This window comes from Clarias gariepinus, chromosome 2, assembly GCF_024256425.1.
Source record: "Clarias gariepinus isolate MV-2021 ecotype Netherlands chromosome 2, CGAR_prim_01v2, whole genome shotgun sequence".
Lineage (NCBI taxonomy): Eukaryota > Metazoa > Chordata > Actinopteri > Siluriformes > Clariidae > Clarias > Clarias gariepinus.
This window is the reverse complement of record NC_071101.1, coordinates 23,851,614-23,868,364: the sequence shown is the minus strand read 5'-3', so window position 1 is coordinate 23,868,364 and position 16,751 is coordinate 23,851,614. Positions and strand designations below refer to the sequence as shown.

Genomic DNA, 16,751 nt, shown 5'->3' with positions numbered 1-16,751 from the left:
GAAGATAGACATCTGTGAATGATGGATTTAAACACTACAAAGTAATAACCGAATAGGACCTTTTATAAAATATTGTATATACAGTGTATATATATATATATATATATATATATAAGTTCAGTTTGTGTCTGCGATGGATTGGCACCCCATCCAGGGTGTAGTGTACCCTAGCTTGTGTCGCAGGTCTCCTGGCGTAGGCTCCAGGCCTTCCATGACCCTGAACACAGAATAAAGCAGTATAGATGATACTATAGGTTAGTGATTGGGTGGGCAGTGTTTGTACAGGCATTGTCATCAACTTTTAAGTCATACAGTAAGGGTGTCATAGGCATTCCTCACCATCTGTAACATTAGGCAGTGTCTATCATAAAACAGGTACACCAGGCCATCTCATAGCTACCGACACCCCAGATCAGCCTGCGGGGCATCTACAGAGACGCATACAACAGCTGCTGATGAAACATTGAAGTGGCTTGAGAAGCGGCAGCGAGTTGACCACACACATCTTTTGCAGGTAATGGTAGCTTGCAGGCGTCAGGATCTCCACGCGGTGGGAGACGCGGGTAAACCTCATGTATTGCATGAAAAGTGGTCCCAAAATGAGACAATGTAAATGCACAGCATACTAATAACTTTAGTTTTATCTAATTTAAGTTCCTGATATCACAGTCATTATAGCAACTTAAAACAGTTCTCTCTCGCTCGCTCGCTCTTTGGGTTACTGTAGAAGCACAAATCTGTCCTTAATGATAGAAAAAAATTACACCAAGTTTCCTCCTGTCTTTTTACTGAAAGCATCATTATTGAATGATTATCAGGCATGCAGAATTAAATAGTGTAGTGTTATATTATTCCTTACATCGTTTGCATTTTGGCCTGCACTTCTTGCCTTACTGAACAAAATCTCAGGTGGTGGTGCTCTGCATCTGGAGAAAGTTACAGCAACTTATTTCTCTCCAATCGCTGTAATTGAATGAAGCCTTATGCACTTATGTATTACTTATGACAAAATTTGTAAACTATGTTAAATTTACAGAAGTCAAAATAAAAAGTCGTAATACAGGCAACATGTTATTGATGAATTATTTATTTGATGAACAGTCATCTATAAAATACAAAACATTTTCAAGATAAAAAAACTTAACATGACTTGAAGAAAAATGGATCAAGTAATATAACTTATTTCAGTCTTTAGGTTAAAGACCCGGCTGTGTACAGCTCTGTATTGTATTGATGTGCTTTATAGTCTGTACATCTTTGTACAGAAACACCTAACCAACTAATATAAAGTGTTCTACATTTACTTTATGATTAAAAAAAGATTTAATCTGATCATAGTGAATAAATCTATATACCTGAGGCACCTTATAATTGGTAATTACACCACCAGGTTTTCTTCTTCCCATTAATTCCACTGGCACTGAAAGCCTACAGTTTAGATAGATTCTAGTCTAAGTGTACATGATTCATATTTATAATAAATGAAAAAAGCATAATACAAGATGGACTCATTGCAGTGCATTCATCATAGCTTGTGCCTGTTTAAGTTCTAGAAAGCAAAGGGGGAAAATATACATTAATTTACTCTTAATAAAGATAAGTATTGTAAAACTAAAACAGCAAATTTATTAGTGACAAACTCATACCTGTTAAGAGCACTCTGAACTTGTCTGCAGTGATTGAGACTACAGTGGTCTCAGTGGAACCAGACTCTTGGTCCTGGGCCTTAAGCTTTAGCTGTACTGAGGGCTCATTCACCTCCTTTAGCTCGCTGGAGCTTAGCAGGTAGTCAACTCTCCAGTTTACTGCTTCCAGACGCCCCACTGAATACACAGAGTGACACTGTATACTCTGCTTATTTGTAGTATATACTATATTCAGGATGTGCTCAGCAATGCTCCATAAGTAAGAGCTCATGTAAAGGCTGCTTTATGCCTTTTTATACTTACAGCGTAGACTGCTCTCCTTTAGCTTCTCCTGCAGGACAGTGTGTTTGTCTTCATAGGATTTACACAGCCCTGTAGTGTGCTCTGCAAAAACACAGGTGCAAACACTGCTTATGTAACTAATCTCTGAAGATGTGTGCAACAATATCATGCCCAATAACTGAACACACTGATAATGTAGCTAGAGTTAGAGGACCATGTTGTGTATATACCCAAGTTTGTGTAGTTAATGTTCTAAATCATTCTCACCTTTTGGCAAACCCAGTTGCTGAAGTTCACTGGACAGAGATTCACTATCAACATCATGCTTTGCTGCACTGGAGAGAATAAAACTCAGCACAGCGACACTGGCTTTAATATCGCCACTCTCTGGAACAAATAAACTGATTTAGAACAACTTGCAAGACATAAATAGGAGCTATTGGTGAGAGTGAAGCTTATCCGATAAGAAAATTTACTTCTTTTGTAATGATTATGTTTGATGCTGTTAAATTCTTGAAAATGTTTTAAAATGTTAATATGCAGAAAATGAAACTTATTCAAAGTTTCCCAGTCTTTAAGCATGTAAAATAATCAGAAATACTTTAATTTTTGCATATGGTGGGAAGCAAAAGGGAAATACATTTCACTAGCACAGTAGCACTTATCTAATAATAGATATTAAGTGGCAGCTTTACGGGAAATCTAAAACAAGCCAAAGGCCAAAAGCGGCCAGAAAAAGCTCCATTAGAGGACACAAGAGAACAAAAGGAAGCAGTACTATTTCTGTTTTTAAAAAGGTATGGTACAAACATAAGTCACATTTGGACCAATATACTAACTATTATAATAGTTACTTAGAATTTAGCTTTAATTTTATCTAGCCATTTTTTTTGTGACGACGTTCAGCCGTTTTCTGTAATAAGTGCTTATATGTTGTACTATATGAGGTGTGATATTAATTTTGAGCTCTTTATGGAAATTTGTATGTATAAAATTGTGACAAAAAAAATTCCTTCAAAGCCAATTAAGCAAATTCATGAAGAGCTTATAACTTTTTTGTTTACATGAAGTATGAGGTGCACAACCCACTTTTAATAGTAAAATCAATAAGGTTTTAACTCACCAAATTTTGCATCAGAGGTTAGTTTCGCCACCTTGTCATACTGAAAAGAAAAACTTGATTTCAATGATGTCTCCAGATCCATCCAAGCATACATTTACATTTAGGCATTTGGCAGACGCCCTTGTCCAGTGTGACTTACAATATTGCTTTAAAATTTCCATCATTGGATAGATCCTTACACTGTTACTAAGTGACATCAGTCAAACACTGTTGGGAAGGATTTTTTTGTTTTGAAAGTGGGGGAGGGTTAACCTAAATACCCAGGTTTTTGGCCATCGCTTAAAGATCATTTAGGAAATTCATTCCACCACCTAGCAGCCAGAACAAACGATTAGATGCATGTCTTTATCAATCCCTGAGAGGTGGTGGGACCAGTCGAGCAGTGCTTGAAGAACAGAAGAAATTTAATGCAGCGCAGGGTATGATAAGAGCTTTGTGGTAAGTGGGGGCTGATCCGTTTTAAGCTTTGTAGACAAGCATCAGTGTTCTGAATTTAATGCAGACAGTAACAGGAAGCCAGTAAAGGGGGTGGAAAATGGAGTGGTGTGGGAGAATTTTGGAAGGTTGAAACAAGTCGTGCAGCTGCATTCTGCATCAGCTGCAGTGCACAAATTGTACACAGAGGCAGGCAAACTGCCAGGTCTGGGTTTCAGTAGTTTAATCTTGAAATAACACATACATGAATCTTGAAATAACACATACATACTGTATAGCACCATAAATGCATTGAAACTCACATCAATGGCTTCGTCGAGAATGTCTTTTATCACTTGCGCACACAGAAGTTTCATCTTGACGCTTGACTGTGTTGGAAACAATAAAAAGCACGTCAGTGTTCCTTTGCTTTACTATTAGACTGTATTCACGTGATGTAGCAGCATGTCATTTTATCATAAATTAAAGCCGTTACTTAACTATTCGTGCTAACGTGCTGATTTCAGCTAAAACCCAGTCTGGGCAGTCCAAATCCCCACAAAATCGGAACCGCTGGAGGGAAAAGCCAGAATGAACAGAATGATTAGCACATTGCTTACTTAGCCAGCTAGCTAACACGATATTTAACCCTGACATACGACGGCTACAAGAAACGTTTGCTTTAATTTGTTATTGGTTTTCAAACACCGTATTAACTGGTAGTTGTGAGATACAATAAATCTTCTGTAAAGAAAAATACCCGTTATATTACCATGTTGTTCTACAATCAGCTGTGTAGACCCCCTTCTTCTTCGTCTACTTTTATGTTCATTAACATTACACCGCCACCTGAAGGCTGATCAAGGAAGAACGTGTGAAACCTGCACTTTCAGGATTCTGGGTTCGAATCATGCCTACAGTCCTGTGTGTGTGGGGGGGTTTGCATTTTCCTCCATGCTTGGTGGGTTTCCTCCCACAGTTCAAAGACCTGCAGATTAGGCGAATTGGCGTTCCCAAATTCCCAGTTTGTGTAAATTCGGAAGCGGTATTTTAAGGACCGTCGACAAATTTCTGTCCAAATGAAAAGTGATACTTGTTACTTACCTGGTGTCAGTTATTCTAGTTTATTATTAAATATACATATACCATGCGTCATTGCATACTTCTTTTGTTTATTTATTAATACTTGTTGAATTAATAGATAATATACAGTGAAAGTATCTGACTATATACAGTAAAGTATATAGTCTCTCACACTCTAGATATGTAGATAGATAGTTAGATAGATAGACTAGGGACAGGCTCCAGACCTCAGGATATGGAAAACCAATGTGATTTAGTGTATGCAGACCCGAGAATTAAGTGCTTTTTAACAAATTGTTCTTCTTGAAGATGTGTGAATAAAATTGCTTTTCGAAATAAAATTTCGCTGCAATAAAGCTAGCTATAGGCTACACAGTGTCAAATAATACATACATTAACGCTATAAAAAAAGGTGACGCCAATGCGGGTGCTCCCATTGACGTGGTGGATGACATATAAGCAATACGATTTAGTATCTATAAATGCTATTAAGTTCTGCACTACACCTCCTCCCTCCCTCCCTCCCTCTGTGTGTTGGGTTGGGTTGGGTTTATCCTCTTTGTGCTATACTGTAAGTCTGAGCCACTGACCGCCGCTCTCTCTTCATTGCATACTGTAGATGAACTGAGAGAAATGACAATGGTTTGCAAATTTCTTCTTTTTGAGTCGTGCTTTCTATCTGTGTCCTGTTCGTGGATGATTCCCAGATTAACGCTGCGACAAGGTAGGCTGTGTTTAATATTAAATAAGCATGACGGCTTCGTTTGATCTTTTGCTGTAGTTATCAGACTAATGAGAGAATGGGTTTGCAGTAGAGTTTTGCAGTGAGGGATCTAATTCTCGCAGCAAAGTAAACAAGACAAGATTTAGCATATAGAATAACTCATGGCATGCATTATTTTATATTATGTTTATTTTTATTATTATTTATTTTTCATATATATATATATAAAACAGATGATTCACCTCTCCAGCAAATCTATAGCAAAAATGTAAGCTACACAGTCTTCTGCCTTGGAAATGGGTCCGAGAAGCTGTTCATAGGGACCCTGAACCGTGTGCTAGAGCTGCACAATGATCGTGTAGTAAAGGTAATTACTTCTAAAGATTATTCAGTGTAAAGGGAAGGCAAGGAAATACTGTAGCTGACTTGTGTCAGAAGGTTTTTATAAGATTCTGTAGTATTAAAATAAGAACATTTCATTAACCTATACAAGTGAAATTGTTGAAATTATGTCATAAAATTCTTTTTTGTTGTTGTTTTTTAAAGAACTTCACTTTGCCAAAAATAGGAGGTGATCATGAGGTATGTTGTTGTCCTTGATTTAAATATAAAATTAGATCTGGGATTTGTTATGCCCTTTTGGCTTTGTTTTAGTTTTCCATATGTCTTCTTTGGTTGATATTAGGGCGCATGGTGGCTTAGTTGTCAGCAGTGTCGCCTTGTACCTCCAGGGTCCAGTTCCAGGCCAAATTTGTGTGCATGGAGTTTGCATGTTCCTCTCGTGCTTTGTGGGTTTCCCCCTGGGTGCTCCGGTTTTCTTTCATAGTTCGAAGACATGAAGATTAGGAGTTCCAAATTGCCCATAGTGTGTGAGTGTGTGTATGTGTGTGCGCCCTGCGATAGATAGTCATCCCTTAAGCCCGCCTCATCCCTTAAGTCTCCTGGGATAGGCTCCAGGCCCCCCATGACTCTGTATACAGGATTAAGCCGTATAGACAATGAGTGAGTGAGTAAGTGGTTAATATTATGAACACCATTAAATTTAAATGCCAGACACCATAAATCTAATTTCCAGGCATGTGTGGGTTTATTTAACAGGACTGCTTTGGAAATGTGTAAACTAGAAGTTTATTACATGGTCCTGGTGAGCCAATGTCAAGTACCGATTAGGTGCACATTTTCCCTCTATTTCAGAGCATTCATGAATATGTCATAACTGTAATTGAAGAATTCCAGGATTGGCTTATTGTTTGCGGTACAAATGGACATAAACCAAAGTGCTGGAAGATGGTAGGTTGAATAAATACTGTACCATCCATCAGCTTTTTCCTAGTTCTTTTAAATTTTGTGAATATCGTAGCTGGACCTTACTGTTTTAATTAATTCGCCTTTTTCACCTTTTTAGGATGTCAGAACAAATGATAGCTCTGCTGTGGTTGTGGAAAGTTTTTCTGGCAGTGGCATTTCACCTTCCATATACTCTCAAAACTCTCTGTCTCTTGTAGTAGGTATGTGATATGCAGTGTTTCTTAAATACGTAGATAGTTTATTAAAGCCTGAATGAAAACAATGTCATGTATAGAAGCTACAGTATTAAAGTAGCTGAACAGGAAAATACAATTACCACTAAAAAGAAATTCAAATGTGTATGGTATTTGACAAACTTGAACTCCGTATGAAGTGTATAAAATATTAATTAATAAAGTTTTGTGGAAATTTCTATAGTTTATAAAACAAGCATAGATGGTGCTTAAATATAGAATATAAAAATTAGAGGCTTACATATAAAATACTGGTATAAAAAGCATTTTTTTAAAAACAGATATGACGCATGTATTGTGTTATTTAGATTCAAGTCAAACTAGGACTCATACCACAGTTATGAAAGTTAAAAACTAAGTTTCCATTATTTATCTATATAATCCCCCGCTACACTAATGGACTTATTCTATGCTGAAGCCATGATTCGACTGCCTGCTTCACATCTAAAACACTGGCCTCCCGGGAACACTTTTATGGCCCTAAAACATGTGGAATTGGCATGCAGCAAGGTCAGGGCTGTACAGGGGATGTGGAAATAACTCCCTGCCAAGTTCCTGCAATGTACAGGTGGTGTTCATAAATGATTGTGTGTACAGTTCCCACAGACAGGTGTGTCTCTTCTGCAAGTTGTTAACAAGTTATCTGTCAATTTCCAATCATCAGGTGTTACAATCGTTGAATATTTACGGGACTTCGGCCAGGATCGTCATTCATGGATGTATGGGTTTCTTTATAATTTGCACCATTAAAATGTTTTAAATCGGCTATGAGTCTAATCACCATACTGAACTTGAAGTTTTCTGTAAGTGGCAATTGGTTTAATTCTTTTATTCATAAGAAATTTTATCACAAGTCCTGGTTTGACTTGAGTGTGCCTCATAGATTTAATTAGTTGTCATGCAAAATTGCTTCCAGGGATTGGATTTGACAAAACCTTTGATTTTTCTTTACACAATTGTATTGTGAAAGAAATGATCACAATATTTACATTACAGTGCTGTAAAAAAGTATTTGATGTAAAGTGGTTAAACAATTGCATAATTGTCACACCTAAATGATTCAGATGATGAAACAAATTAATATTTTACACAAAGAAAACCAGCGTAAATATGAAATACAGTTTTTAGGTGATGATTTATTTATTAAGAGAAAAAGCTGTTCAAACCTGGAGATATTTTAACAAAATATAGAGCCTTTGTGTTCTTTTTGGTCAGCAGAGGCTTTTGTCATTTTTGACCAGTCTCTTTTTTAATTGTTGAATCATTAACACTGACCTTTTAACTGAGGCAAGTGAGGCCTGCAGTTCTTTAGATGTTGTTCTGTGTTCTTTTATGACCTCCTGGGTGAGTCATCATTGTGTTCTTGGAGTAATTTTGGTTTGCTGGAGTCCCAAAGCCTTAGAAATGTCCTTGTGTCTTTCCATACTGATGCAAGTCAATTACTTAGACTGCGGCATATTGTGTTGTTTTTTGAAATCTTTTAGTGTGAGACTAGCGTTACTATTGAAGTGATTTCTTGATTCATCTGGTCTAGCAAAGGTCTGGCCTGGGTGCCTAGTGTGGCTAGTAAAATTACTTTTTTTTTATATAAAAGAGCCAGCCAGGATAGCTTTGGATAGCTTTTTTCCCTTAATAAATTAAATTAGCATTTAAAAACTGCATTTCGTATTCACTCAGGGTACCTTTGTGTAATATTAAACTTTATTTAATGATCTGAATCATTTAGGTGTGGATTTATAATAATTAAAAAAATCGGGAAGGGGATAAATACTTTTTACCAAGTCCTGATATGTACAATCCTTCCCTTCCCAGATAGAGATCTTTATGCTGCAGCTCCACTTTATTCAGATGGAACATCACTACAGTTCCGCAGGCTAGCTGGCAGCCAAATCAAATTATGGATGAATGGTCCATGGCTTACAGGTAGATAAATATCAATGAGCACACATAAATACACAGACAAAAAAAAAAAATCATTACTCTTTTATCCCATTGCTTTCCAGAACCAACATTTATCTCAGCTTTTGTGGCCAGCAGACCTGAGGACCCAATGAATGAGAAAATATATCTTCTATTTCGAGAGAGAAACTCAGACGACAGTCCAGAAGCTGACCCCTGGATCTCTAGAGTGGCCAGAGTATGCAAGGTGTGGCATTATATATTTGTACAGTGTAATGTTTATAGCCATTTAATAGAATGCATGCTATAAATAGAAGGCACACAACACAAACATGTTTTTCACAAAGGAATAAAGGTAGATCCTCTCTACAGTACCATCAGGAATGCTGATGCATTTGAAACTATCCTGAGGTGGGTGGGGAGAACTGATGCTATGTCGTATCATAACATTATTAGGTGGTGCTTTCAAGATGTTTATCTTGAGCTAGGTTTGTAATATAAGAACATTGTTTTTGCAACTGTAGAAAGCTTTTTTTTATTATTATTCCTGGCATCTCTTTGTAGACTGACCAAGGAGGGCCCAAGAGTATTCTTCAGAACATTTGGACATCTTTTCTAAAGGCTCGCCTTGTGTGTGCAATTCCTGGAGAGTCACTGTACTTCAATCGTCTGCAGGACATCTTCGTGCTACACTCTAATAATTGGAAACAATCTCTGGTCTATGCTCTTTTTTCAAGCAGCTGGTAAACATCCTTGTCTATTTCTGTAAAGCTTAGCCAGCAGACATCCTGTCTGCTCTAGCTGTTTACAGCTTAGTTAGAAAACATCCTCCTGTAGAAGTGTAGGCAAAAATATCCTTTAATTATGTACACCATGACCATGTTAAATATGTACATGTTCAATTAATCATTGTAATTTTGTCGGGAACATGTGAATGCTATACAGTGAATACACAATTTGTTGATCACCTGTTTCTATTATCGTGTCTATTTGTTTACTCATGGTACAGGAATGCTACGGCTGTTTGCATATACTCCTTGGCGGAGCTTGATGATATTTTTGAGAACTCCAGCTTCAAAGGATACGATGACGATATTCCCAACCCAAGGCCAGGAACTGTAAGACTTTGCTTGTTCTTTTTACCTCTGTTTATATTGTTATCTGTCTATTGCAGCAAGAAGTATTCAGGCAAACAAAATCAAGCAAGCTCATGGAAATGTCATGTACAGGATAATTTTTTAAATAATGAACCGATTTCATGACTAATTGCTTCACTTATCAAGCATCGTTATGGAAATAGTCAGTGACTAAAAAAGGAGTTATCTAAGTTTTGAATGGCTGCCATCTTAAACCTTAAACATCGAATAACAACAGCGATCAACTCAGTGGATCGTGATATGCTGGTACGCACTTGAGAGATATTCTCTCATCACACTGATGTTGCCCGTGCTGCCAGTGGTGGTCACACTGAACACTTGTAAGACAGGAAATAAAAGCTGATTGTGAGTAGAATACTTGTGACTTGACTGAAGTTTTGTATTACTTTTCCTTGATAAAATATTGTGAAATCAGGTTTATTCTTTTTAAATTACCCTGTATAATTTCTTTTTAGATGGTACCTTTAACATCTGCTTTTAATCATATGACTATGAATGTTTCATTATGATCCACATCAAAGAAACTATTTTTATTTGTATGGAACAGTTGTTTAGCATCATCATCTCATGTTTTCAGCTGTGTCCCACTGTTGCCACTGGACCCTATCCTATGAGGGGTTAATGCTCTGGTTTAGTCCAGTTGAGTATTTTAAATAATTGCAGTTGTTTCACCAAGATTGTTTTGTTCTAACAATAACCTCAATTTCTTTATCGTTTGACCTAGGACAAAGGAAATCATTTGTATCCCTCAACAATGCCTATTACTGTATATTGGCTTCACTATGCTCAGGATGTGCTGAAAGATTGCTTCCGAATCCCAAATACAGACAAACCTCTCTGGAATTTGTTATACAACATTAATCTGCCATAACATTAAAACCTCTAAAAACTGTGCCGTAAATAGGATTAATTATCTCGTTACAGTGCCACCTGTTAAAGGGTGGGTTGTATTAGGCAACACATGACCAGTCTGTTTCAGTGGTTGATGTTTTGGAGGCAGAAACAATGCGTCCAACATATCAAAAATCAGGCAAGTGGTTTTAATGTTAAGGCTGATTAGTGTACATACCTTAGTTTTACTCCACAAGTCAAGGCATCCAATAGAAAAATTCCAGTAAATGTGAAAAAATGGCCTACATATTTTATAACAAGTTCTAACTGTCTTTTTAAAATTATTATCTTCCAGTGTGTGAGGGACAGTAGGTCTCTGCCCATCCAAACTATCCGTATTACTAAAAACCACCCAGAGATGACCGAATGGGTGCATCCCATACAGAAAGATACTCCTCTCTACATAAGCAATAACCAAATTTACACCAAAATTGCAGTGGATAGAGTACAGACTTCAGAAAAAATGTATAATGTGTTGCTGCTTGCCACAGGTATGTACTAATAGCTTTATATTACATTATTTTGAATTAACTCAGCATTGTTATGCTTCAAAATGAAGTTTTGATCACCTTTCACAGCAGCTGCAGGAACAAAACCGTTAAGGTGGCACCAGCAAGCCGAGAAAAGGCAGTCAAATCCAAAACACAATCCAAATTGTAGTCAATTAACAGGTCAAGTTTGCAGTAGAAAGCAGATGCATCATTCGAGAAAAAAGACCAAAGCAAAACTAAACATTACAGGGGTCGCCAAAAAGACAACATATGCCATGTATTATAGTTCTCCCTGTGCACAAAAAAACCTATGCGGCTAAAGATTTAACCACAGTTAATGGATGGAAGCTTCTAAAGCTGGGATGTCCAACTCTGCACAAAAATTGCTAAAACTATGCAATTCTCAAATGAATTGTGAACGTCATGGATTGAGGATTTTCATACTAAATATTGATTCTTGTATAATTTTATTGCATGAAGTTGGAAATTATTATTATTATCTTCATAATCATTATAAAAAAAGTCATTATAAAAAAATATTGAATTTCACTTTTGTCACAATGCTTTTTGCCACCACTTTAGTTGTTCACTATATAAATATTTTGGTAAGTTGAATGTTTATTCCTAGTTGTTTACTTGACCACCCGCTTTTCTGTAGATTGCTGTTACTGTATCTGACTCAGATGCTGTGATGCATTATTTACTTTATTGCATTATTTAGTCTTTCAAGCATAAATTAAACATAGTCTATTTGGGTATACATGTCAGGCTCTCCATAAACAGCTTTGCCAGATTCAAGTTCTTCCAGTGTAAGGTTTTCTGATATTGTAATACAACCCACTCATTGAGTTCCTGATCCCTTAAATGGAAATACTTCTTAAAGCCAATTTCCAGATGAATATACATACAGTACAATCCCATTCCAGCTTGGGTCTGCTGGAACCCTTTTGTCTAATCAGACAATGCTCATGTATTTCCTATTGTCTGTTTCCGGGTCTGTCTATGACTTACATGTGAATTACTTTTGTTCTTTTGATATATGGGATGTACAGTATGTGACAAAAAGCAAATGGCTAAAAGCTTAAATATGCTATCTTTGTTGAAGAGAACTTCAGGCCCACCATGTGGCCTTGTGGTTGTCCCCCCTTTTTTAAATTTGGGTGATGGCCAGTAAGTGTATTGAGGTGCGGCGGTCACATCAAACAAATTAACAAAATACACAGGGATTGTTTTCAGCTTTTTAATGTTGTATAGTTGTGTGTGTATTATTTAGAGAATGGATTTTATCTCATGTCAGTTACTGGTTAAAAACTTCCATTACGTCTTGGCAACATTTGCTATTGCTTCTAGCCTGATCTCTCCTCTTTAGTCATTCCATGCTTTTCTATTTGTGTGTAAACTGCAGATACTGGAACAATCCATAAGATACTGGAACATAATTCCAAAACCTTTATAATTTCTGAGACAAGTCTTTGCCATGGGCCTGCTCCTGTTCTGTCTATGAAACTACATTCTGAAAAGGTACACACAATGCTGCTTTGAATTTCCATTTGTTATTTGAATAATGTTTTTCTGAAATGATAAGAAATATCATGTATAATCTATGTATATTTATTAAAATGTATGAAGTCTGAATATCATGCACATTAGATTACACATTGTTTTCCCTCTTTACTCTTTCTGCTTTAATTTCTCAGAGAAAGTTGTTTGTTGGATATCCTGGGCAAATGTCTGTCTTAGACCTCCAGAGGTGTCAGGACTATAATACCTCCTGTGAAGACTGTGTTCTTGCCAGGGACCCATACTGTGCTTGGACTGAAAATGGATGTACTTCACAAACTGAGTATGTTTTCCAAACCTACCTTTGGTGAAGTTTGCATATTTTTTAATCTGTTAAAATGAAAATTGTGTCCTCCAAGTTTATTAAACAAGCTAAGCAATCCTAAGAACAAAAAGATACAGTATTGTATGGCTATTTAATTGCAGACGTGGGATTCAAAATATTGCCACTGGTGTGCCACACATATGTTCTACAAATTCAGGTAGGATTTTGCATTAATCCCTTAATTATGTTTTAGTTACATGGTGCTAAAATCCTTTAAATAACATATTTTCCTACACAGCTCCAAAGAGACGCAAACGGGATGTATCATCTTCATTTTCGACCACTCCAATTGTGCACATTGTGCCCAAGGGCCTTCCCTTCTACCTTTCCTGCCCCATTGACTCCCACCATGCCACCTACAGCTGGGAGCACAGGGATGAAAGTAAATCATGCCAGAAAACAAAGTCTGATTGCCTCTATCTAATACCAGCTATTAATACACATGACTACGGAAACTACAGTTGTGTGTCAAGGGAGCGTAACTATAAAAAAATTGTAAAAGTATATCAGTTGCATGGTCCTTCTGAGCCACGGTCCCCAAACAGAGCCTTAAAACTCACAGTTCAGAAACAATGGCTGTTTGCTATATTCACTGGACTTCTTTTCATTGTACACTAATCTGGGCAGATTGTCCATTTCTGTCCAGCTTATTTCCCTTTTTGACTTTTTGGAATGCAATATTTTATACAGTGGGTTGAAAAGGAAAACCAGTGTGACCACTACCCTAAAACGTAGGGAAAACAGACAATTGTGTACGTCAGCAAGTGTGCTGGGTCATGGTAATACAAGTGACGTGGATGGACACCTGGGACTATCCTGTATTCGTGCTTGCCTTCATTCTATGGTTAAAACAAGGCAAGGAAGCAGCTTACAATTAGGTGTGGTCTAAAACAGTATAACCGGGAGGTTCAAGCATTGTGAGATCACTTGTTAAATAAAAGGTGGATTATTGAATGACGCCTTCCCTGGGAAAATATAATATTATTTCTTGTCTCCATGGTTGGTACCCCACCCAAGCCTAATGGTAGGTAAAGTCAGCTTTTTCGGTATGATGTCTTCTAAATAGGTGGATGGTTAAAAAGAAAAAGGTTTACTGTAAGTTAACACAGCTAACTGACCTCAAAATTGCTACTACTGTAAGTTAAGTTAACCCTTTATTTGACATATACATTACTGCACCATAAAAGTCTTTGTTTGCATATCCCAGCTTGGTGGCTGTGTCAGAGCGCAGGCTCAGCCATGATACCGTGCTCCTGGAGCAGACAGGGAACTACGGCTTGAACCGCTGACCTTCTAATCAGTAACTCAGTTCCGTAACTCACTATTCACTTTCTATATAGCTTAAAAAATATTTATTTATTTATTTTCCAAGACAAGAATAAAAATACCAGGAAACACAAGACTGTTATGAATTAATCGACTGATACAAGTGCAGGCCAGCCCTTACTGATGTTTTCACTCATGCAATTCACAAACCACGCAAAAAGACTATACACAGGATCAATATACACAGGAAATGACTTACTTTGCAATTGGAAGAGTAGATGAGAGTTCCTGTATACTGTGTGACTGAGGGTGGAGTGGTGATGGTTAAGACTTAGTAATCATTAGTCAGATTGTGTAGTTTTCTGTGGCTCTATTTGTAGTCTATAATGTATTGTCATTTGGAGTTTGTTCTGGCACAATCCTGACACATGCCTACACTCCTGAAGTTATGATTGTCAATATTTATAATGATAGTGTTCTGTAAAATTATTTGGTATTTTACAAAGAAGAGCATCCATAGACAACACTAGAGCAAAAAATCTGGTTTATGAAAGGATTTTACAACTTGCAATTGCTAAGTGGTGTGTGTGTGTGCGTGTGTGTGTGTGTTCGTGTGTTCGCGTGTGTTGTGTGGGACAAAAATGATAGGTGTAGCCATGAAGTAGCTTTTTATGCATTGTATTGTATTATAAGTCAGTGGTGGTGTAGTGGTTAGCACTGTTGCCTTGCAGCTCCTGGGTTGACAGCTCGAGTTCCGGATAGGGTCTATGTGTGTTGATTTTGGCAGTTCTACCTGTGCTTGGTGGCTTTTCTCTGGGTACTCTGGTTTACATCCACAGTCCAAATACCAGTTGCTGTTTTCAAATGCCCCCTTAAAGTGCGAGTGTGCATACAAACCAGTGTGTACCATGCATGGTAACTCAAATCCCTTGGGCTTTCTGTGACCCAGGACAGGGTAAGCAGTTTAGTTGTTATGTTGGAACTGATCTAAAGCCTTCTAAATATAAATAGCCTGCTATAGAAGGCAAGATGTATTGAGAAACCATAACACTTAGATTCATGCACGTTATCTTTAATCCAGTATGTGCTGAATTTTGTAGATGTTTAGTTTCTCATATTGAATACTTAATTCTTTGCACTAAACCTGAGACAAAGATGTGACCCTTGGACCAAGATAGGGTTTTTGCCTAACGCTCATCTTTTTCTTACTCCCCCTTGTGTGCCCGTAATGTGCATTTCTAATTGATGCAGCTGCTATTTAAAAAATGGAAAAAAAAAAAAAAAAGCTGAGTGTCCTCTTTTGCTAAGTGCTTCAAGCTTTGTTGGTTTTAGTACGTCAGCCGGTCTTTAATTATCACACTAATTAAAAAGCACAGCATAGCAGGGGGAAGTGGTGGTAAACAAGATAGAGAACAATACTGAAGATGCAATACCTTCTCTTGGTATAAAGAAGTAGAAAGTTAGAAATGTATGTAAGGTGATGTGATTTGCGATGTAACTAATATGAGATATCATATGTAGGTGTTGTTATGAGCAAACCACGAAAGTAGAATGATTTAAGTGAACAATCCATAAGATCTGTATGTTGAGCAATTAGTTAAAGTGGTGTTTTTCTAAATAGGACAATCTCAGAAGTTATTTGTCTGGACAGGAAGTAGGTGTTGCCCATCTGGTCATAGACTAAGTGGGCTTTGTTGACCAGCCCAAATGGTAATGGAGCATAGAGGAAAAGGTGTGGTGTTAAAATAATTATTCTGTTTCATTAATTATTCTGTGGCCTACACAAAGACTGTACATACTAACAATAATCTACTGGGCAGTGAATTTTGCTTTTGAGTTTTGAGTTTGTCAGTTTATATGATAACATTTAACTTAATTTATTTTTAATTATAACATCTATTTATGCATCAAGTAAACTTATGTATATTTTTTTATAAGAATTTGTTATTAAAGATGTACTCTGGTCACTAAATGAATAAAAAGCTGATTTATTTTTTGTGCCATTATGTTTCATTAAGCTATTATTTGTTAAAGATGGATTGCAGCAGCAGGTTGTGGTACAAGATAGATGACAAAAAAAACCATGACAAAAGGCTTTGTCTTGTTTCCAGAGTATTACAAGTATTATTGTAGCCACAGTACTGTCTAGTCTACATCCTAGTTCCTGTTCATTTACTCACCACAAGATATCCTCCTATGAAATAAGGGGTTTCACTTAACATGTAATCCAAATATTATATGTTTTAATCCAAATATTATAGATTTCATAAATGTGGTAGAAAATTTAGTACATTCAGATGAGCTACTAAATGACCATGTTATCACAACAATGAGGGATTCAGGGAGCAT

At 36.9% G+C, this 16,751-nt stretch overlaps 2 protein-coding genes across 4 annotated transcripts; one reads left to right on the top strand and one right to left on the bottom strand.

Annotated features, from left to right (window-relative positions):
• Positions 1–90: 90 nt before the first annotated feature.
• On the bottom strand, positions 91–4,378 carry commd4 (COMM domain containing 4). 3 transcript variants are annotated; one of them, XM_053477844.1, is made up of 10 exons: positions 4,238–4,378; positions 3,967–4,038; positions 3,789–3,854; positions 3,052–3,091; positions 2,196–2,315; positions 1,950–2,030; positions 1,647–1,823; positions 860–926; positions 340–569; positions 91–217 (listed from the first exon to the last, which is right to left on the bottom strand). In XM_053477844.1, the coding sequence occupies exons 1-9, from the start codon at positions 4,238–4,240 to the stop codon at positions 413–415; spliced, it is 783 nt and encodes a 260-aa protein (XP_053333819.1). In that variant the 5' UTR covers positions 4,241–4,378; the 3' UTR covers positions 91–217; positions 340–412. The 3 variants fall into 3 exon arrangements, with proteins under 3 accessions (XP_053333819.1, XP_053333827.1, XP_053333838.1); XM_053477852.1 differs by having other exon boundaries at positions 94–217; positions 340–428; XM_053477863.1 differs by lacking the exons at positions 91–217; positions 340–569; positions 860–926 and adding an exon at positions 1,064–1,549.
• Positions 4,379–5,122: 744 nt separating this feature from the next.
• On the top strand, positions 5,123–16,394 carry sema7a (semaphorin 7A). The gene is made up of 14 exons (XM_053477832.1): positions 5,123–5,272; positions 5,506–5,639; positions 5,819–5,854; positions 6,467–6,562; positions 6,678–6,780; positions 8,626–8,736; positions 8,817–8,959; positions 9,277–9,455; positions 9,722–9,830; positions 11,056–11,251; positions 12,657–12,772; positions 12,949–13,094; positions 13,238–13,293; positions 13,375–16,394. Exons 1-14 carry the CDS (start codon positions 5,182–5,184, stop codon positions 13,752–13,754), a joined length of 1,896 nt encoding a protein of 631 aa, XP_053333807.1. The 5' UTR covers positions 5,123–5,181; the 3' UTR covers positions 13,755–16,394.
• The last annotated feature ends 357 nt before the right edge of the window (positions 16,395–16,751 follow it).